General features: G+C 39.0%; 1 protein-coding gene across 1 annotated transcript; it reads right to left on the reverse strand.

Annotated features, from left to right (window-relative positions):
* Positions 1-984: 984 nt before the first annotated feature.
* Positions 985-23,103, reverse strand: LOC119558923 (zinc finger protein CG2199-like). Its single transcript, XM_037872124.1, has 4 exons — positions 22,994-23,103; positions 3,272-3,531; positions 2,743-3,175; positions 985-1,471 (listed from the first exon to the last, which is right to left on the reverse strand). The coding sequence occupies exons 1-4, from the start codon at positions 23,101-23,103 to the stop codon at positions 985-987; spliced, it is 1,290 nt and encodes a 429-aa protein (XP_037728052.1).
* Between the last annotated feature and the right edge of the window lie 184 nt (positions 23,104-23,287).

Below are 23,287 nucleotides of genomic sequence, written 5' to 3' on the forward strand. Positions count from 1 at the left end.
GGAGTATACACTTAATAACACTCTACACAGAAGTATTAAGGAGATCCCAAGCAAAATGCTGTTTGGTGTACAACAGAAGGGTCAGATTGTAGATGAGCTTAGAGGAGGGTTGGAAGATATACAGGATACAATTGTTACAGAAAGCTTAAAAGAGATTCGAGTAAAGGCTATGTATAATCAAAATCAAGCGCAGGCATACAATAAGACTTATTTTGACAAAGCAAAGAAAAAGGCGAAGGATTATGCAAAAGGGGATTACGTTATGGTGAAAATTTTTGATAGTACAGCGGGAGTTGCAAGAAAGTTGATACCAAGAATAAAGGCCAATGCATTATAGCAAAGGTACTTCGGAACGACAGGTTCTTGTTGAAGAATGTTGAAGGCTTCCAATTCTCTCGAAATCCAGACAAGGATGTTTCGAGTGCTCAAAATGTAAGACCGTGGATAGGTAAAAGGAAATCATTGTAATGCAGAGGTTCAATATAACATGTAAAGAAACATAAGAATATTGTAATTAGATTTAACTTTAGTCCTAAGTACATCAGGATCAGGAGATCCAATACGCAGGATGGCCGAATTGTAGTAGGCTCATCGGTTATTACCGATAACTCTGGTAAGAGAGACGAATTGATAGTTTTTAAGCAATCGATACGAGAGGCATTCTTGTGTGGACAGTCGAGTGAAACGAACGTGCTAATAAATATTGATTTGTGTCCGCCAACTTAAAGTTGTTTCCTTCCACAATTTGAATGGCTTTTTATAATATTTTTTCCGTTATCCGATGTAATGCTGTGCTTATGCCTTTATTTTTTCAATAACAGTCATTTTATAATTCATATTTTGCAATTAAGATTTTACCTAAAGACTTGATCGAGGGTTATTCCGTAGTCGTTTATGGTCTCCATAACTTTTTCCTTGACATACATTCCAGTGTGCGAATGACGAAGCTGTATCATGCCTAAAGTCTTGATGACAATCTCAGCTTTAGAAGAACTTGAAGACCTTCGTGCACTTGTCCACGCCGCAAAAAAATCCGTTGTCGGTCAAACAATCCCAAAAGTGGCTCACATAGTGTAGCAGTTTGATGAAGACATCCTGGCACTTTGAGCTCTTCAACTGGGAGATGTGCTTCTTCTGAATGTGCGAGTCCGGACGTTGACGCGAGCCGACAGACTTCCCGCACTGGTCGCAGCTGAGTGCGGACTCGTCGGTAGTGGAGTCGCCAACGGACTCCAGCCGGGCCTTTTTGTTGACAGTTGACAGTTGAGACACGTCAGAAATGGAGGATGTGTCCTCGGATTTGACATGCTTTTTGCGCTTGGCGGGAGATTCACCATTTGTGGTGACCCCAGAAACATCTAGGGGGCTTGTTTTGCCTTTCTTTGCCTTCTTAACGGGCGAAAGCGGAGCGGACATGAGCCCACCAACCTTAGACTGGGCGACTTTTATAATCTTTATAATCTTCTCCTCCCTATAGGGAGGGAATTATTCAAGTAATTTACACTCAATTTAAGTATTTTTGTACTCAAAAATTCAGCATGAGCAAAAATTCTCACATTGAGTGCGAAATTCTCACTTTCAGTACAAATTTCTCAAAAAATTTGTACTTCAATTGAGTACATTAAAGCTCTTTTTTGAACATTTTTCCTCAAAATGAGTACAAACTGCACTCATTTTAAGAAATAAATTAGCTTGAATTTTAGAAACGAGTATCCCCTTTTCTCATACTAAGAAATTTCATGCGCTCAAAATGAGAAACTAGTTCTTGATAGTGAACTTCTAAATTCTCAAATGATGAACTTTTGCACTTAAACCCACTCTACCCATTCCCAGAAAAAAGACTAAAATATTTTTTTTCATTTTATTTTGTAATAAGTTATATATGTATATACATGTTCCATGTTCTAGGTTATGATATTTTTTCCCTTAGCTGTCTGGTCTAGCGAAGAGCAAAGAGGCAGAAAAATAAAACGTTATTGTTAGCAAATATTGTAAATATATTTGCATATATAAGCATGAAACAATAAAATTAGAATGTTATTAAATGTACAATTAAAAAGCATTAAAAAAATTATATGTGTATGTATGTACATATGTACAAATTACGTAGAAATTAACAAAACAAGACTGTTTCACGCCACTTACAATCACACATACATACATGCATACATGAATTTGCAGTGTTTGTTTATTGTATCATTATTTAGCTCATTATAAATACAGTTTAAATTAAAAAACTTACCCTCGAGGTACGGAAGGGTCGCACAAATGTCCAATTCACTAAAATAGTTTTTTAGCTTTGAGTTACGCGCACGTCTTCACTTTGCTAAATCACACAGCAAATGACAGTCACACAAATGCGGTGCGCACCATTTTACACACCCATTAGTGAGAGAGAGACAACCATGTACGCAACGAACTAAAGGCCGTTCATCTCTCGTCTCGTTCGCTGAACGGAATTCCCTAGAACTCCTTATGAGAATTCGTAACTCATTTTTAAGTTTATCGGTTACTCATAATGAGAATATTAATTCTCAAGTTAGAAATTGAAAAACACATTTCCTCAAACTTAGAATTTTTGTGATCAATTCAAGTTCTTTTTCTTAAAATGAGTGCAACTTTTCTCAACATGAGTTTTTACTAAAATTGAGTACATCCTGAAATTGAGAATACCAATACTATATTTGAGAACGTCATAATTTCCTCTGTCTAGGTCCCTCGTCATCCTCAATAGTGTTGTACTTCTGAAAACTACCCTCAATATCAACTTCCTCATCCTCTTCTTGCAGTATCTTTCGCTTGCTGTACTTGCCCACCTCGGCACCATCGCTATGAAGAACGTGGTGCTCAACTGCTTTCTCTTGGCTGAGCACTGTTTTCTCTTCTGACTCTATTGACATGTCCTTGGGCTTAAGGAGGGCGACTTTGGGGTCCTGGGTGTCACCCGACTTCTCCTGGCTTACTACTTTTTCTTTTTCTGTCTCCACCTCTGTTGGCTTCTTCTTAGACTTGCTCTCCGTTACCGCTTCTGGCTTTTTGGCCTTCGGCTGTACTTCCTTTGGCTTTTGTTTCTGCGTCTGAGTCTCAGGCACCTTTGGCGTCTCAGTCTGCGCCTTTGGCTCCTTTGGCTTTGGATCGGCTTCCGACTCCTTCGACTTTCCCTTGTTATCCTTTGCTTTGGTCTTGGCCTAGGACTCGCTTATTAAAATGCGGGAATGGACGACCCGCACATGATCCTTTATGGTCTTTAGCACTCAGAAGGTCTTGGTACTCATGGGACAGCTGTATATGCGGGCACGCTGTTGGCCGTGCTCGTTCAGCGTGGGTTCCTTCATGTGATTGGGGAACCTTGTGGGGAACTCGCACTCAGCGCATTGGAAGTTGTTAGTATTGATCGTGAGGTAGCCAACCTCGGCATCCTCCTCTTCCTCGCTCTCGGTCTCAAATTCCTTTTCCATGGCATCATCGCCGTTGCCAAAGAGATTTAGGAAAGCCTTTTTGGAGGACGACTCATCCAATTCATAATTCGCCCTTTCAGTGAACGGTCGTGTTTTTGTCCGGAACAGCCGTAGAAGTACGGATCTGCTTGTGGCGCTTGAGTCGCAGCTCACTAGCCGTATGCTATCTGAGCCCGATTCTCCTAAGCGTAAAAAGATCGCGGTGGATAGACAACCCACGGTAGCCGCTAGTGAAACTCTCTCTGGCGATCCGGGGTCTGCAGCACAGCAGTCGATATCAGCTGCCGCACAAATGGTACTGAGGTCGAAAAATAAAAAAGGTTCGGTTTACGAATGCAAAAGACGCTAGATTTTGCCGCATGAGACGTCAGAAAAATCTATTGTAAGCAATACAACAATGATTCCAACGCCGCATGCTGACTTAACGTCCGGAGTACCGACTGAAACTGGTAGTGCAGCCATAAATGCTGTAGTACCAAAACCTGCCACATGCGTCGTACCTAAAACAGTCACCTGTGTACCGCAGCGGAAACACATTTTTTTTCTCGGTTGAATCCTGACCTTTCATCCCTGGACATTACGGCCTATATCCCTAACAAAGTTCAGATTGATGATCTAAAGGTTGAACGATTTAACTTTTCATATGCTAGGGAAGTATCATCATTTAAGATCGGTGTTCCCTGTCCTCATTTGGCAACTATGTGCTCATCCAATTTTTGGCCTGTAGGCATTTTTGTTAAAGAGTACGAAGCTAAAAAAAAAGACAAGGAAGAACGCTATAGTCGAGTGCCTCGACTATCAGATACCCGTTACTCAGCTAAAGGGACCAAAGGGAAATGGAGATAAGCAAGCAGCAAAGCTAGACTGATTTAAGCGTTTGGGCGGCTTGTGGGCGTTAGAGTGGGCGTGGCACTCGACTAAAACAAACTTGCGCTGCGTGAGAAGCTCAGGAATCTGCACGCCAAATCTCAATAGCCTAGCTCTCATAGTTTCTGAGATCTCAGCGTTCATCCGGACGGACAGACAGACGGACAGACGAACAGACGCACAGACGGACATGTCTAGATCGACTCGGCTAGTGATCCTGATCAAGAATATATATACTTTATGGGGTCGGAAATGCATTCTTCTGCCTGTTACATACTTTCCGACGAATCTAGTATACCCTTTTACTCTACGAGTAACGGGTGTAAAAATTCAAAATTTAATTCCAAGTAAAACCGAATACTTTTACTGTAACTGACTTACGAAAGAGTGTAACAAACATTCACACCGTTAAAAAGACTTATCAATAATTATAAAATTCTCAGCATCGCTGCGCAATGAACAAATTCACCCAGCAGCAGTCGAACCTGACTGGCGTGCTAGTCAAAATATTAACGATGGGCAAGCCTGGATATCGACAAGTCGATAATATAAGAACTATCGATATAATAAAAACAAGGAAGAACGCTATAGTCGAGTACCTCGACTATCAGATACCCGTTACTCAGCTAAAGGGACCAAAGGAAAATGGAGATATGGAAGCAGCAAAGCGAGATTGAAATGCGCCACCTACCGGCGGTAGACAGATGTAAGCGTTGTGGCCGTTAGAGTGGGCGTGGCAAAGGTTTTCTTGGATCAATCGATAGGTATTGATCAGACAAATACATTTCAGTTAAAATTTCTTACCTAGCATGAAAATTGGGTGCGCCACAAGCTTGGGCGGCTTGTGGGCGTTAGAGTGGGCGTGGCATATTCAAGTAACAAACTTGCGCTGCGCTCAAGCCTACGGAATCTAAATCTGAAATCCCATTTCTCTATATTTGATATTTTCCGACATATCCACGTTCATACTTACGATTTTTTGAAGTTTGTGGGCGTTAAAGTGGGCGTGGCAAACTTTTTTTGAGTTAATCGATAGGTATTGATAAGAACAATACATTTCAGTTAAAATGTTTATTCTAGCATCAAAACTGTAGGAGCCACAGTTTTGGGCGGCTTGTGGGCTTTAGAGTGGGCGGTGCACTCTGCTGAAACAAACTTGCGCTGCGTAAGAAGCTCAGGAATCTGCACGCCAAATCTCAATAGCCTAGCTTCTATAGTTTCCGAGATCTCAGCGTTCATCCGGACGGATAGACAGACGGACAGACGGTCAGACGAACAGACGGACAGACGGACATGGCTAGATCGACTTGGCTAGTGATCACAAGGAGTCAAACCGTCAAGATCACTCAGATACCAAAGTGAACAATCAAACAACCAGATAATCTACAAGGGAGCAGCAGCAAGTCGAGTCGCCAGAGAAGCAGCGCCGTGGGAGCCTACAAGGAGCGAGATTGCTACGTCGAGACGTTCGGGATTGGGATACCAGGAATCTCCGAATTGAGACGCAGGTAGCTGGGATCCAGAGGGCATCACACGGCTAGGTCAAGGCGGTCGATTAACCCTGTCCACAAAGTCCTGGCGTTACGCCTGGAAAAAGTATAACAAGCCAGAAGGGAGAGCGGTCGATCGGTACGGTCTCGAGTGGAATTATCCAGGAGAGCCCTACGGATTCGACTTGCGAGGTCCCGGAGCGGCGTGCCCGAACCCCGAGTACCAAAAGCCACACGGAAACGTCCCGGACGAAAAGCAAAAGGGTGAGGCTAGGGTGGAACGTTCGTTTACACTAGGCGTGGAAGCGAAGTAAGGCGCGAGGCAGCTTCCTGGCGTTCCGCCTTGACTGTCCGCGCGGGCTGAGCAGAAACCCCAGTGGGACCATCCGGGACAGAGCAAGGGACAGGCGGCGGTGTGTCGAAAGGAGCGATCCTGGAGAGCGCAGCTTCTGTTCACCCTAGTCTGAGAACGGTGACGCTTCCCTAAGCCCGTACGGCCGATACCCCTCGCGACTCCGAGTCGTTACCAGCAGTCAAGAATATATATACTTTATGGGGTCGGAAACGTCTCCTTCACTGCGTTGCAAACTTCTGACTGAAATCATTATACCCTCTGCAAGGGTATAAAAATGTCATTTCCAAGCTTAAGAGGTTTTATGTTAAAAAAAAACACCGAAGCTATAATTTGTTTCATATTATTTTCCCAACAATTTTCCGATCGTCCCTTTGGCAGCTATATGATATAGTCGTCCGATTTTGATAAAATTTAATTCGAAATTCAGAACTAATTAAAAAATGTTATTTCCAAGCGTAGGAGGTTATATGTTAAGGAACACCGAAGCTATAATTTGTTTCATATTATGTTTCCACCAATTTTCCGATCGTTCCTATGGCAGCTATATGATATAGTCGTCCGATTTCGATAAAATTTGATTCGAAATTCAAAACTAATTATAAAAAGTTATTTCCAAGCTTAGGAGTGTAACAGGCTGGCTATTATATAGTATAACAGGCGTGCTAGTTAATATGCAATACACTAGTTATAAGTATTATATTGTTATACTTAAAGTTATAGGAACAGAGCATAGTATATGAATCTGCTCTGGTCACACTATTCGATCCTCGAGAGAGGAGATGCTCTCTCGAGAGAACCTGAGAACGGGGTTGAAAAGAGAGTTGCCTGCGAGCAGCGAGTTAGTTCGAACCGAGAGTGCGAATAAACAAGACCTAAAACTAAAACCTTTTTGTGAACTAAATCCTGATACAGGAGGTTATAAGCTAAAAAACACCATAGATATAATTTTCTTAAATTTTTTTTTCCGGTTATTCCAATGGGAGCTATAAGATATAGTTGTCCGATCCGGATGGTTCCGACTTATACTATACCTGCAAAAGATATAAGACTTTTGGAAAAGTTTCAGCCCGATAGCTTCAAAACTGAGAGACTAGTTTGCGTAGAAACGGACGGACAGACGAACACGGCTAGATCGACTCGTGTAGTCATGCTGATCAAGAATATATATACTTTATGGGGTCGGAAACGTCTCCTTCACTGCGTTGCAAACTTCTGACTGAAATCAATATACCCTCTGCAAGGGTATAAAAATGTTATTTCCAAGCTTAGGAGGTTTTATGTTAAACAAGAAAGGAAGTTAACTTCGGCAAGCCGAAGTTTGTATACCCTTGCAGTTGTACTTATTAAATGTAATTCGAAATTCTTAAAAATACAAATAATGATATTCCCAATAGTATAAGACAATATGTCAAAAGGCACCGAAGCTTTAATTTGTTTCATATTATTTTCCCACCAATTTTCCGATCGTTCCTATGGCAGCTATATGATATCTTCGCACGCTCTCTTGCGCGCTTCGCCACTACGTGTACTGCCGTCCACGGTGATAGTCGTCCGATTTTGATAAAATTTAATTCGAAATTCAAAACTAATTCAAAAATGTAATTTCCAAGCTTGGAAAGTTATATGGTAAAAAACACCAAAGATATAATTTCTTTTTATTTTTTTTCCGATTATTCCCATGGGAGCTATAAGATATAGTAGTCCGATCCAGCTAGTTCCGACTTATACACTACCTGCAAAAGATATAAGACTTTTGGGAAAGTTTCAGCCCGATAGCTTTAAAACTGAGAGACTAGTTTGCGTAGAAACGGACGGACAGACGGACATGGCTAGATCGACTCGTCTAGTCATGCTGATCAAGAATATATATACTTTATGGGGTCGGAAACGTCTCCTTCACTGCGATGCAAACTTCTGACTGAAATCATTATACTCTCTGCAAGGGTATAAAAATTAATAGGACAGAACAAAATTCGAGCTACTGGATCCCCACAAGCAAATGGGCAGGTCGAACGAATAAATAGAAGCATTGGTCCTATGATTGCAAAACTTATGGAATCTGAAAACGGTGCGCATTGGGACACAGTAATTGAGCATGTTATGTGCTAAACGACAAAAATATGCACAAATTATGAATTTAACAGAGCTGTTTACATTAAGACAGATAACGATAGGCGAAAAATCGATACATGACTATCGACGACTCGTGAGTTTAGGGAGTCGTGCAGCTTAGTCAAATCATGGAACTGGTTCCTTAAACCGGATAACTCCCAAATGAACCAAGGCTTAAATCCGAAAAGTTTGAGTAGTTTTTGGCGGAGAGAGGCTTGAGAAAGTGAAACAAGCAAGGGTGATTAAAGAGCAAAAATAATTGGTCGCAGACGGTTCTGTTGGAAAAAAAATATAATATTAACAGAAGTCAAGTTCCTACCGAAATATTCCGTGAGGGATAAGCCTGGATCAGGAAAATAGACTTACATACGATTACGATTTAGCATCGCTTGTGAACAGATGTGTTTACTTTTGTGCTCTGAGTTTTTGTCTTTTTCGGTGATTTTTTTGCGAGTTTCTTGTGTTTGTTTTTTTTTAACAAAGCTTAGCCTAATAGTTGTGTTAGTGTTTTTGACTTGATCCCCCATTAAACGGGTATGTGGTTATAGATATTTTAACATTTCTATTAGATTTGTTTAATCTCCTAGCTTTGTTAGTGTAATTTTACACTCACTAATCTTGCTAAAACTCTTTTATTCCCACTCTCTCTCCCGCTCTATATTACAACTGTAATTTAAACTCTCTCGGAACCTGCCGATTTTCTGGTAGATTTTTGGTGTGCTTTTCTCTTATTCTCTCTCTCTTGCTTGCTTTACATTGTAACTGTTCGTGCGTAAAGTTGTCAGTGTCCCACAAGCAACGCTCAGTCGATAGAAGATTTATTCTCTCGTGCTCTCTTACATTTAAACTAAAACGCGATCTCGCGCTCTTATTTTTTTCGTGTTTTGTGCCTTTGTGGTTTTGGAATTTGATCCCAGTGCCAAATTTACTTAAGGTATTTTTCATATTTTATTTCATTTTTATTTCATCTCTTTAAATGGCTCTTGTCTGCTGTAAGAAAAATTGTACTCTTTCGGCTTCAACTAAAGACCCTTTTATTTTCTGCTGGCTCTGCGAATCGATGATGCACGTTAAATGCGCAGATTTACTGGCAGAGTCAAAGACTTCATTGATCTGAACTCTGGTCTCATGTGGTCATGTGGATCCTGCAAGGAAATGGTAGTTGAGATGAGCGGCTTTATGAAGCAGACTCGAGACAGCCTTTTGAATCTCTCAGGTGCTTTTAAACAGCTCAATGAGGGGTTCAATTCCGTTTGTGCCCAATTTAATAATAAAAAATTACTAACTGAGTCGCCTAAACGCAAAAAAGCCAGCTTAGCGGCAGTTAATACGGTTACGGTATCCTCCCCTAATCCGAACTTGGTAGCTGCAGCAGTTTCTGTCGACACTGGGGTAAGCGAACCAACTGCGCCTAGGGATACAGCTGATTCAGGTGGAGTCACTGTTTCTCGAAGTCTGGTGGTAAAAAATCTTCAGTGCCGGCTACGGTGCCGACCGTACCTATAGGTACAGTAGGAACCGATTCTCGCTCTCAGCTTAGTGTGGTTCAATCTGCTGCTGGGGGACGTAAGAAACTGTCAGTTGTTCCTCATAGGAAGCAATTATTTGTTTCTAGATTCACCCCAGATACTACATCTGAGGATGTTTTGGAATTTATATATAGATCAAAATCTTCGACAAGAAAATTGTCCTCTCATCCCCGGCGGGCCACAGGTTTTTATTCGCCCTTAAAATTATATTTGCCACAGAGAAATAAAAAGTTGTTCCCGAAAACTACAAGCGGCAAACAAATTCAGCAAGCCGAAAATTGAAACAATAAAATTGAAACTGATATCTTTGATTATGTAACCCGCCCAAACTAATTTATTCCCACTTATATCTGTTCAATTTATTTATTTACTTAACCAATTTATTTACACCAACCCAAAACTATTGGAATATTATTTATTGTTATTTATTTATTTATTTATATATATGTGTTCCCTGTAAAAGTTCGGTACCGTAGGCTTATTAAATGTTAGAACTTAAGAGAAAATTCTGAATTATAATGTGAAAACGAAATGAAGTCGTGTGAATAGACTGTTGGGGGGTGAGATGAGTTAGGCGAGGTAGCACGACCCACAAGGCAGAATGGGGAGATGTGTCCAAAAGAATGTTGAAGGATGCACTCATGGTTGGGAGGGACTCCAGGACCACGCTAAGAGCTGTGTTGTCCAGTCCAGATGTTCTAAAAAAATCCGTCGTGAAGATTGCCGTTGTCCGAGTTTGAAGTTCCGTTTTGTTTTTGTTGTGTCTGCTGCGTAGACAACATTGTAGTTGTTCCCCTCCCTGGGACATTCGTAGACTAGCCGGCATCTACACTGCGCGAAAAGCAGGACACGACAAGCAAATGGAGTATACACTTAATAACACTCTACACAGAAGTATTAAGGAGATCCTAAGCAAAATGCTGTTTGGTGTACAACAGAAGGGTCAGATTGTAGATGAGCTTAGAGGAGGGTTGGAAGATATACAGGATACAATTGTTACAGAAAGCTTAAAAGAGATTCGAGTAAAGGCTATGTATAATCAAAATCAAGCGCAGGCATACAATAAGACTTATTTTGACAAAGCAAAGAAAAAGGCGAAGGATTATGCAAAAGGGGATTACGTTATGGTGAAAATTTTTGATAGTACAGCGGGAGTTGCAAGAAAGTTGATACCAAGAATAAAGGCCAATGCATTATAGCAAAGGTACTTCGGAACGACAGGTTCTTGTTGAAGAATGTTGAAGGCTTCCAATTCTCTCGAAATCCAGACAAGGATGTTTCGAGTGCTCAAAATGTAAGACCGTGGATAGGTAAAAGGAAATCATTGTAATGCAGAGGTTCAATATAACATGTAAAGAAACATAAGAATATTGTAATTAGATTTAACTTTAGTCCTAAGTACATCAGGATCAGGAGATCCAATACGCAGGATGGCCGAATTGTAGTAGGCTCATCGGTTATTACCGATAACTCTGGTAAGAGAGACGAATTGATAGTTTTTAAGCAATCGATACGAGAGGCATTCTTGTGTGGACAGTCGAGTGAAACGAACGTGCTAATAAATATTGATTTGTGTCCGCCAACTTAAAGTTGTTTCCTTCCACAATTTGAATGGCTTTTTATCATATTTTTTCCGTTATCCGATGTAATGCTGTGCTTATGCCTTTATTTTTTCAATAACAGTCATTTTATAATTCATATTTTGCAATTAAGATTTTACCTAAAGACTTGATCGAGGGTTATTCCGTAGTCGTTTATGGTCTCCATAACTTTTTCCTTGACATACATTCCAGTGTGCGAATGACGAAGCTGTATCATGCCTAAAGTTTCAGCCCGATAGATTTAAAACTGAGAGACTAGATTGCGTAGAAACGGACGGACAGACGGACAGACGGACATGGCTTGATCGACTCGTCTAGTGATGCTGATCAATAATATATATACTTTATGGGGTCGGAAACGTCTCCTTCACTGCGTTGCAAACTTCTGACTGAAATCAAGGGTATAAAAACACCGAAGCTATAATTTGTTTCATATTATTTTCCCACCAATTTTCCGATCGTTCCTATAGCAGCTATATAATATAGTCGTCCGATTTTGATAAAATTAAATTCGAAATTTAAAACTAATTGAAAAATGTTATTTCCAAGCTTAGGAGGTCGGAAACATCTCCTTCACTGCGTTGCAAACTTCTGACTGAAATCAATATACCCTCTGCAAGGGTATACAAAATGATATTCCCAATAGTATAAGATAATATGTCAAAAAACACCGAAGCTATAATTTGTTTCATATTATTTTCCTACCAATTTTCCGATCGTTCCTATGACAGCTATATGATATAGTCGTCCGATTTTGATAAAATTAAATTAGAAATTCAGAACTAATTAAAAAATGTTATTTCCAAGCGTAGGAGGTTATATGTTAAAAAACACCGAAGCTATAATTTGTTTCATATTATTTTCCCACCAATTTTCCGATCGTTCCTATGGCAGCTATATGATATAGTCGTCCGATTTTGATAAAATTAAATTTCAAACTCAAAACTAATTATAAAAAATTATTTCCAAGCAAAATAAAAAAATTTTTTTCCAATTATTTCTATGGGAGCTATAAGATATCAAACAAAAACACCTCTTAGGGAGGTAAAAAGTAGTGGCGAAAGCGCCTTTTACAACAATTTTTGATATCAACAATTGTGACGAAAAATGATATTACATTCGATAAAATAAATAAACTATATTAAATTTATGATTTCGGCCCGCAACAGTAAATAATTATATACTTAACCGAAAATTTTCTGTTGTAGCGTGCCCAATACATAAATTTAATATAGTTTATTCATTTTATCGAATGTAATATCATTTTTCGTCACAATTGTTGATATCAGAAATTTTTGTTAAAGGCGCGTTCGCCACTACTTTTTACCTCGTTAAGAGGTGTTTTTGTTTGATATCAGAAGTTTTTTTTGCACAAGAGTTTAAGTACCCCAATACCATGACTAGGAGTCGTCCCCATGAATATTATACTTTTCAATAACAAGTTTATCGCTTCAATTACCAATTTTAATAGCCCAAGTTTGGAATCTCAAGGGCTGTATAGTTTCAGATTCCAAGAGAAACCTGTCGTTTCTTATATTTCCCGCCGAACTAGCGGGTTTTTCCAAAGTGGTAGAACAAATAGATCAACTTTCCTATTGCAATAAGCTTAATGCAAGTAAAGGACCCTAAAACCATAACAGATTTTCTGTTTGAAAAAATCTAATAAGAATATTTTTCATCAAATTGGTTTTTTCTTTTTTATTCCAATAAGTATGAAATATTTCGTATACGGAGCTGAAACGAGTTGCTCTTTTCATCGCTTAATATCTTCCAAACGGTAATTTTAAGGGCAAAAAGTGTTATAGATCAAAAGCTGAGGAATCTCAAGGGCTATATGATTTAAAATTTAAAAAGAAATCGTTCGACTCAATTTTGAGAAAATAGTCAGAAAGTGGTTATAAAAAATAACTTTTTATCATAACTCTAAATCTATTATATTCAGACAACTTTACTATATGAAGGGTATTTAGCAAATTAAATTATCTTTTCAGAGATATATAGCACGTTTCTGTAGCATTAGTTGTATAGATACTATATGCATTTTAAATCTGGCTTTTTTTTTTGATTTTCCGCTAAACTAACGGGTTTTTCCAAAAGTCGTAGAACAAACGTTTCTAATTCAAGCTACTTTATACACTCATATGGTTTCCAAAACCCTAAAACTAAGATGGGATGCATCCAGGGATGGAAGCATGGTACGGAGATTCCTGGCAGAAACATTAAAATTGATGCATCCCAACAGGCAAGGACAATCAATATTTCGTACTAGCAGATCATTCAGAAAGAGCAAGCCAGCAGTTGCACGGCGATCCTTCAAGGAACAAGTGTGAAGAAATTACGAAAAGGGAATCCAAAACACACCAACAACAACAAGGAAGAACGCTATAGTCGAGTACATCGACTATCAGATACCCGTTACTCAGCTAAAGGGACCAAAGGGAGATGGAGATATGCAAGCAGCAAAGCGAGATTGTAATGCGCCACCCACCCGCTATAACAATATATGGTTGTGTGGGCGGCAGATTTTTATAGCATGAAAATTGTGGGCGCCACAGATTCGGGCGGTCTTTTGGCGTTAGAGTGGGAGTGGCAAACTTTTTTGAGGATCAATCGATAGGTATTGACGACCCTAGTACATTTCACTTAAAATGTTTTATCTGGCATGAAATTGTGGGCGCCACAGGCCTCGGCGGTTTGTGGGCGTTTGAGTGGGCGTGGGATATTCGCGTAATAAACTTGCGCTGCGTACAAGGCTCAGAATCCAAATCTGAAATGCCAATTCTCTATCTTTGATAGTTTCCGAGATATCCGCGTTCATATTATGTTAAGGTGGGCGTGACATACTTTTTTTTAGGTCAATCGATAGGTATTAATGAGCAAAAGACATTTCAATTAAAATTTTAATTCTAGCATCAAAACTATAGGAGCCATAGTTTTGGGCGGTTTGTGGGCGTTAGAGTGGGCGTGGCACCCTGCGATGGGCAAACCTGGATATTGACAAGTCGATAAAATAAGAACTATCGATATTATAAAAATTATACAGAAATGTGCCTGCTAGAAAATAAGCCAATTGCAAAAACAATTCGATATATTCACAATCAAGCGCACCAAGGGGTTTAAGGGGCTTACCTATACACTTGTACCACAAAAAAGGTAGATTTCAGGAATTTTTATTTTGCATGAACTTAATTTCTGTTTTTCGTGTTTAAAAGTTAAACTATTTTATATTTTTTTATGCAAAATAAAAATAAAACAAGAAAGGAAGTTAACTTCAGCAAGCCGAAGTTTGTATACCCTTGCAGCTATAATTATTAAATTTAAAACAAGGAAGAACGCTATAGTCGAGTACCTCGACTATCAGATACCCGTTACTCAGCTTAAGGGACCAAAGGGAAATGGAGATATGCAAGCAGCAAAGCGAGGGTGAAAAGCGCCACCTACCGGCGGTAGACAGACTTAAGCGTTTTGGGCGTTAGAGTGGGCGTGGCAACATTTTTTTTAGATCAATCGATAGGTATTGATCAGACCAATACATTTCAGTTAAAATTTTTTATCTAGCATGAAAATTGTGGGCGCCACAGGCTTGGGCGGCTTGTGGGCGTTAGAGTGGGCGTGGCATATTCGAATAACAAACTTGCGCTGCGTACAAGGCTACGGAATCTAAATCTGAAATCCCAATTCTCTATCTTTGATAGTTTCCGAGATATCCGCGTTCATACTTACGATTTTTTGAAGTTTGTGGGCGGTTTGTGGGCGTTAAAGTGGGTGTGTTTATGTATGCCGAATACATAAATTTAATATAGTTTATTTATTTTATCGAATGTAATATCATTTTTCGTCACAAGTGTTGATATCAGAAATTTTTGTTAAAGGCGCGTTCGCCACTACTTTCTACCTTGTTAAGAGGTGTTTTTGTTTGATATCAGAAGTGTTTTTTGCTCAAGAGTTTAAGTACCCCAATACCATGACTAGGAGTCGTCCCCATATGGCTTGGCTATTGAAAAACCAAACACACGGATTCGACCCCTAATCTTAGCTGAACGCCACCTTAAATTAGGCACAAGAAGTTTTTTCCCTTCAATTACCTATTTTAATAGCACAAGTTTGGAATCTCAAGGGCTGTATAGTTTCAGATTCCAAGATAAATCTGTCGTTTCTTACATTTCCCGCCGAACTAGCGGGTTTTTCCAAAGTGGTAGAACAAATAGATCAAGTTTCCTATTTCGATTAGCTTCATGCTAGTAACGGACCCTAAAATCATAACAGATTTTCCGTTTGAAAAAATCTAATAAGAATTTTTTTCATCAAATTGGTTTTTTTCTTGTTTACTCGAATAAGTATGAAATATTACGTATACGGAGCTGAAACGAGTTGCACTTTTAATCGCTTAATATCTTCCAAACGGTAATTTTTAGGGCTAAAAGTGTTACAGATCAAAAGTTGAGGAATTTCAAAGGCTGTATGATTTAAAATTTAAAAAGAAATCGTTCGACTCAATTTTGAGGAAATAGTCAAAAAGTGGTTTTAAAAAATAAATTCTTATCATAACTCTAAATCTATCATATCCAGACAATTTTACTGTATAAAGAGTATTTAGCAAATTAAATTATCTTTTCAGAGATATATAGCACGTTTCTGTAGCATTAGTTGTTTAGATACTATAAGCATTTTAAATCTGGCTTTTTTTTATTTCCCGCTAAACTAGCGGCTTTTTCCAAAAGTCGTAGAACAAACGTTTTCTATTTCAAGCTGCTTTATACACCCATAGGGTTTCTAAAAACTTAAAACTAAGATGGGATGCATACAAACCCACAAGGGGACAAACATTTTCATATTGGGAAGAAGAAGAAAATCTTGTTTTTTGAATTACTTTTGACGCGTATTCTCAGTAAGAAAAAAACTAGCTAAACAGCCGGGGGCTTTTATCCCCACCGTGTCCAGCAAATCTAATTTTCTAAATTTTTACTTTTACACTTTCACCGCTTTTTCTCCCAAATTCTATATTTCGAAAGTCTTGGTATGCAATCTTCTTAGTTTTTGCGATACCTTTCGATTAAAGTCATTCGTTACGATCGGACTATAATGGCAGATTTTCAATTCAGCGGCTATATAAAGTAGTTGTCTTCGCACGCTCTCTTGCGCGCTTTGCCACTACGTGTACTGCCGTCCACAGTGATAGTTGTCCGATCCGGCTGGTTCCGACTTATATACTACCTGCAAAAGATATAAGACTTTTGGGAAAGTTTCAGCCCGATAGCATTAAAACTGAGAGACTAGTTATCGTAGAAACGGACGGACAGACGGACATGGCTAGATCGACTCGTCTAGTCATGCTGATCAAGAATATATATACCTTATGGGGTCGGAAACGTCTTCTTCACTGCGTTGCAAACTTCTGACTGATATCAATATACCCTCTGCAAGGGTATAAAAACAATGGGGTTATAGGGAAACTGCCGGACCTCTATCGATTTCAGGTGCCTTGCGGAGGACACAATTCCGGGAGTGCGGCTTATCGGAAATCAACAAGGAAGAACGCTATAGTCGAGTACCTCGACTATCACCCGTTACTCAGCTAAAGGGACCACAGGGAAATGGAGATATGCAAGCAGCAAAGCGAGATTGTAATGCGCCACCCACCCGCTATAACAATATATGGTTGTGTGGGCGGCAGATTTTTATAGCATGAAAATTGTGGGCGCCACAGATTCGGGCGGTCTTTTGGCGTTAGAGTGGGAGTGGCAAACTTTTTTGAGGATCAATCGATAGGTATTGACGACCCTAATACATTTCACCTAAAATGTTTTATCTGGCATGAAATTGTGGGCGCCACAGGCCTCGGCGGTTTGTGGGCGTTTGAGTGGGCGTGGGATATTCGCGTAACAAACTTGCGCTGCGTACAAGGCTCAGAATCCAAATCTGAAATGCCAATTCTCTATCTTTGATAGTTTCCGAGATATCCGCGTTCATATTATGTTAAGGTGGGCGTGACATACTTTTTTTTAGGTCAATCGATAGGTATTAATGAGCAAAAGACATTTCAATTAAAATTTTAATTCTAGCATCAAAACTATAGGAGCCATAGTTTTGGGCGGTTTGTGGGCGTTAGAGTGGGCGTGGCACCCTGCGATGGGCAAACCTGGATATTGACAAGTCGATAAAATAAGAACTATCGATATTATAAAAATTATACAGAAATGTGCCTGCTAGAAAATAAGCCAATTGCAAAAACAATTCGATATATTCACAATCAAGCGCACCAAGGGGTTTAAGGGGCTTACCTATACACTTGTACCACAAAAAAGGTAGATTTCAGGAATTTTTATTTTGCATGAACTTAATTTCTGTTTTTCGTGTTTAAAAGTTAAACTATTTTATATTTTTTTATGCAAAATAAAAATAAAACAAGAAAGGAAGTTAACTTCAGCAAGCCGAAGTTTGTATACCCTTGCAGCTATAATTATTAAATTTAAAACAAGGAAGAACGCTATAGTCGAGTACCTCGACTATCAGATACCCGTTACTCAGCTTAAGGGACCAAAGGGAAATGGAGATATGCAAGCAGCAAAGCGAGGTTGAAAAGCGCCACCTACCGGCGGTAGACAGACTTAAGCGTTTTGGGCGTTAGAGTGGGCGTGGCAACATTTTTTTTAGATCAATCGATAGGTATTGATCAGACCAATACATTTCAGTTAAAATTTTTTATCTAGCATGAAAATTGTGGGCGCCACAGGCTTGGGCGGCTTGTGGGCGTTAGAGTGGGCGTGGCATATTCGAATAACAAACTTGCGCTGCGTACAAGGCTACGGAATCTAAATCTGAAATCCCAATTCTCTATCTTTGATAGTTTCCGAGATATCCGCGTTCATACTTACGATTTTTTGAAGTTTGTGGGCGGTTTGTGGGCGTTAAAGTGGGTGTGTTTATGTATGCCGAATACATAAATTTAATATAGTTTATTTATTTTATCGAATGTAATATCATTTTTCGTCACAAGTGTTGATATCAGAAATTTTTGTTAAAGGCGCGTTCGCCACTACTTTCTACCTTGTTAAGAGGTGTTTTTGTTTGATATCAGAAGTGTTTTTTGCTCAAGAGTTTAAGTACCCCAATACCATGACTAGGAGTCGTCCCCATATGGCTTGGCTATTGAAAAACCAAACACACGGATTCGACCCCTAATCTTAGCTGAACGCCACCTTAAATTAGGCACAAGAAGTTTTTTCCCTTCAATTACCTATTTTAATAGCACAAGTTTGGAATCTCAAGGGCTGTATAGTTTCAGATTCCAAGATAAATCTGTCGTTTCTTACATTTCCCGCCGAACTAGCGGGTTTTTCCAAAGTGGTAGAACAAATAGATCAAGTTTCCTATTTCGATTAGCTTCATGCTAGTAACGGACCCTAAAATCATAACAGATTTTCCGTTTGAAAAAATCTAATAAGAATTTTTTTCATCAAATTGGTTTTTTTCTTGTTTACTCGAATAAGTATGAAATATTACGTATACGGAGCTGAAACGAGTTGCACTTTTAATCGCTTAATATCTTCCAAACGGTAATTTTTAGGGCTAAAAGTGTTACAGATCAAAAGTTGAGGAATTTCAAAGGCTGTATGATTTAAAATTTAAAAAGAAATCGTTCGACTCAATTTTGAGGAAATAGTCAAAAAGTGGTTTTAAAAAATAAATTCTTATCATAACTCTAAATCTATCATATCCAGACAATTTTACTGTATAAAGAGTATTTAGCAAATTAAATTATCTTTTCAGAGATATATAGCACGTTTCTGTAGCATTAGTTGTTTAGATACTATAAGCATTTTAAATCTGGCTTTTTTTTATTTCCCGCTAAACTAGCGGCTTTTTCCAAAAGTCGTAGAACAAACGTTTTCTATTTCAAGCTGCTTTATACACCCATAGGGTTTCTAAAAACTTAAAACTAAGATGGGATGCATACAAACCCACAAAGGGACAAACATTTTCATATTGGGAAGAAGAAGAAAATCTTGTTTTTTGAATTACTTTTGAACGGAACATCGGATTTCAACAAATGAGGTGTCATTCGACGCGTATTTTCACTAAGAATAAAACTAGCTAAACAGCCGGGGTCTTTTATCCCCACCGTATCCAGCAGATCCAATTTTCTAAATTTTTACTTTTACACTTTTACCTCTTTTTCTCCCAAACAAATCTATATTTCGAAAGTCTTGGTATGCAATCTTCTTAGTTTTTGCAATACCTTTCGATTGGTGTATCACTCGTATCGATCGGACCAAATTTGCAGATTTTCAATTCTGCGGCTATATATAGTAGTTGTCTTCGCACGCTCTCTTGCGCGCTTCGCCACTACGTGTACTGCCGTCCACAGTGATAGTCGTCTGATTTTGATAAAATTAAATTCAAAATTCAGAACTAATTAAAAATGTTATTTCCAAGCGTAGGAGGTTATATGTTGAAAAACACCGAATCTATAATTTGTTTCATATTATGTTTCCACCAATTTTCCGATCGTTCCTATGGCAGCTATATGATATAGTCGTCCGATTTCGATAAAATTTGATTCGGAATTCAAAACTAATTAAATAATGTTATTTCCAAGTTAAGGAGGTTATATGCTTAAAAACACCAAAGATATAATTTTTTTAAATTTTTTTTTCGATTATTCCTATGAGAGCTATAAGATATAGTTGTCCGATCCGGCTGGTTCCGACTTATATATTACCTGCAAAAGATATAAGACTTTTGGGAAAGTTTTAGCCCGATAGCTGGAAAACTGAGAGACTAGTTTGCGTAGAAACGGACGGACAGACGGACATGGCTAGATCGACTCGTCTAGTCATGCTGATCAAGAATATATATACTTTATGGGATCGGAAACGTCTCCATCACTGCGTTGCAAACTTCTGACTGAAGTCAATATACCCTCTGCAAGGGTATAACAAAAAAAGTTATATATTACAGCCTTAATTAGTCCGTTGCGACCAAAAAATATCGCTGCAACGTATAAATAAATACAACACTATATTATAGAATTCTTGAAGAAATGATAGCCGGAGACTATAAAATTAAAATCATTTACAAGTTTTGTTAGGCACCAAAATAATTTGAATTCGTTCTATATTTTATACTCATTTATGAGTTAATTTGTAAAGCTTCGAGCATTTATAAATGCTAGTTTAAGCTATTTGAGATATAACGCTTGAAGTTAACTTTCAAATGCTAAAGTGACCATGCCTTCTTAACCAAGCAAATCCCAGTAAATGACATGAATGCCTTACTTATTGAAAAATACCAAAATAATCGAATAATGGAAATCGACCTACTGTACACTAAATACCGAATAATGAAAATCGGGCCTCACTTATGTCCGTCAAATTAGCGTCGGTGACTTAGCGGCGCTGGCGGAACGGTGGAGTCTGGAACATGGGGCCAATTTTCATTCTTTTATTTTCTCGGCTTCTTGGGGCCGATTCGAAAAATATTAAATGCAAAATTGTTAAGAATAAAAATATCTATCGATTTTGATAGTTTGCAAACATATCAGACTTCTAGAAATTTATTAAAAATCTATTTAAAAAATCGGGTCCCCACAATTTTGTTTATTGCTCCCCTCACAGAGGTTGTACCAATATGCACGGTAAACCTGGTTATTGGGCGTTAATTCAAGTTTCTTGTCAGAGTGTATCATTGAGCTAAAGCCGTCAGTTTTTGAGAAAATAGCTTAACATTCATTTTACTAACTAACAAATGCGGTTCGGCGATTGAAAAGCCGTCAGTTTTTGAGAAAGAAGCATAGTGCGTTGAGGGCATCTCATTTGTAACAAAATTGTTCACCCTGCTCTAAGCTTCCAAGACACTACCCATATGGGAAAAAAATATTGTTTCAACGCTATCTCTATTTTTAATTAATTTGACTTTCACAGACGTTGTATCAACATGAACGGTATATTGGCAGATTGGGGATCGCCTAAAGCAAGTTGAGTGCAAAAATCATAACGATAAAGCCGTCAGTTTTTGAGAAAATCGCCTTACAGTGGGGAAACATAAATAATTAAAAGAAGTGGCGCCAGATTAAAATTTGAACCAGTAAGTTCCAAGACATGAACCACTATGTGAAAAATGTATTCAAGACACTAACCATATGGGAAAAAAATAATGTTTCGACGCTATCTCTGTTTTTAATAATTTTGACTTTCACAGACGTTGTACCAACATGCACGGTACCTCGTTGGAAAGGAAATTCATTTTACTAATTAACAAATGCGGTTCGGCGAACGAAAAGCCGTCAGTTTTTGAGAAAAAAACATAGTGCGTTGTGAACATCTCATTTGTTCCAAAATTGTAACTAGGAACACATTAACCTTATATCGATACCCTATATCGATACTTCGATAAAGGCAAGCTGAAAGTGTGGTATCACTTCCGATTCGCGGGAACTTTTTATTTCGCAAGAAAGAAGAGAATGTCGAGGGTGCTGCTGGTCAAATGCGTAAGTAATTTATATGTATTAATTAAAATTAACTATTAATAATTTATTCTTCCCATTCACAGAACGTAGACAAGTTCATCGTTGGAGAGGATTGGGAGGGGGGGGCTCCCCCCAAACGCAAACAGCAAAAGGCCACAAAAGCGCCGCAAGACTGCGAAGGCGGCTGATCAGGAGGGGGCGGCTAATCAGGAGGCGGCTAGCCAGGAGGCGGCTATCCAGGAGGCGGCTAGCCAGGAGGCGGCCGCCGATAAGGCTGATGGCCAAACGCAACCAGCAAAAGGCCACAAAAGCGCCGCAAGACGGCGAAGGCGGCTAGCCAGGAGGCGGCCGTCGATAAGGCTAAATAAACATAAATAAAAACATCAAAAGTAAATGCGTCTAATTTTTATTTTTATACCCGTTACTCGTAGAGTAAAAGGGTATACTAGATTCGTCAAAAAGTATGTAACAGGCAGAAGGAAGCGTTTTCGGCCCCATAAAGTATGTATAAAGTATAATATAATCAGGATCACTAGCCATGTCCGTCTGGATGAACGCTGAAATCTTGGAAACTATAAGAGCTAGGCTATTGGGATTTGGCATGCAGATTCCTGAGCTTCTTACGCAGCGCAAGTTTGTTTCAGCAGCGTTTATTAAACTAAGGAAAATATCGAGTTTTTTAAATTTAATTTTTGTAGGGTATGTCAAATTTTTGTATTTTGTACAAATTCTGAGTTCCTTAAACGGGATCAGCTACACAATGCTGTTTCCCACCGATTTTCATTACAATTGTTTTTTTATAAAATACACAAAGGAAAATATCGAGTTTTTTGTCCCGTATTTGCGCGTGGATGAGTGTTACGATAAGTATGTAAGCTTATATAAATGGTCGCATGTTCGATGTCTGCTGGATAAGGTTTACCCTAGCCCGCTGCTGCTACCACCGCTCCACTTACAGATCCTTAACCACGATCGGCACTCTGCAGGCGGTGTGTATGATCGGCGCTGTTGAAGCGTCAAGTAGGTCTTACTGGAGGTCTCGCTCGGGTGACCGGGCAGCACCTGTTAATGGTCGAACACTCAGTGAGGGAAGGCCTTTCCAATAGATCTTACAGGACTCGGTCACATCGTAGTCGTGCTTGATCCTTCTGACAGATCTCCAAATGCGGCTCACCGGCACCGTCAAAAATGTGCTCTCCGGACTTCTCGATGATGCGCTGCATCATTGGACTTCAGACCCTGCGCCAGATTGGGCAGATCGGTGGGGTTCTTGGGCTCCGCAGCTCCACAGGGGACAGGAAAAGCTTCTTGACCTGAAATCAAATGAGAAGATAATACGAAATTAGTAATGTCAAATATTTTATTCTTCATTGTTTAATGTGTATAGAATGCACTATAAAAGTTTCA

This window comes from Drosophila subpulchrella, unplaced genomic scaffold (genome assembly GCF_014743375.2).
Source record: "Drosophila subpulchrella strain 33 F10 #4 breed RU33 unplaced genomic scaffold, RU_Dsub_v1.1 Primary Assembly Seq15, whole genome shotgun sequence".
Lineage (NCBI taxonomy): Eukaryota > Metazoa > Arthropoda > Insecta > Diptera > Drosophilidae > Drosophila > Drosophila subpulchrella.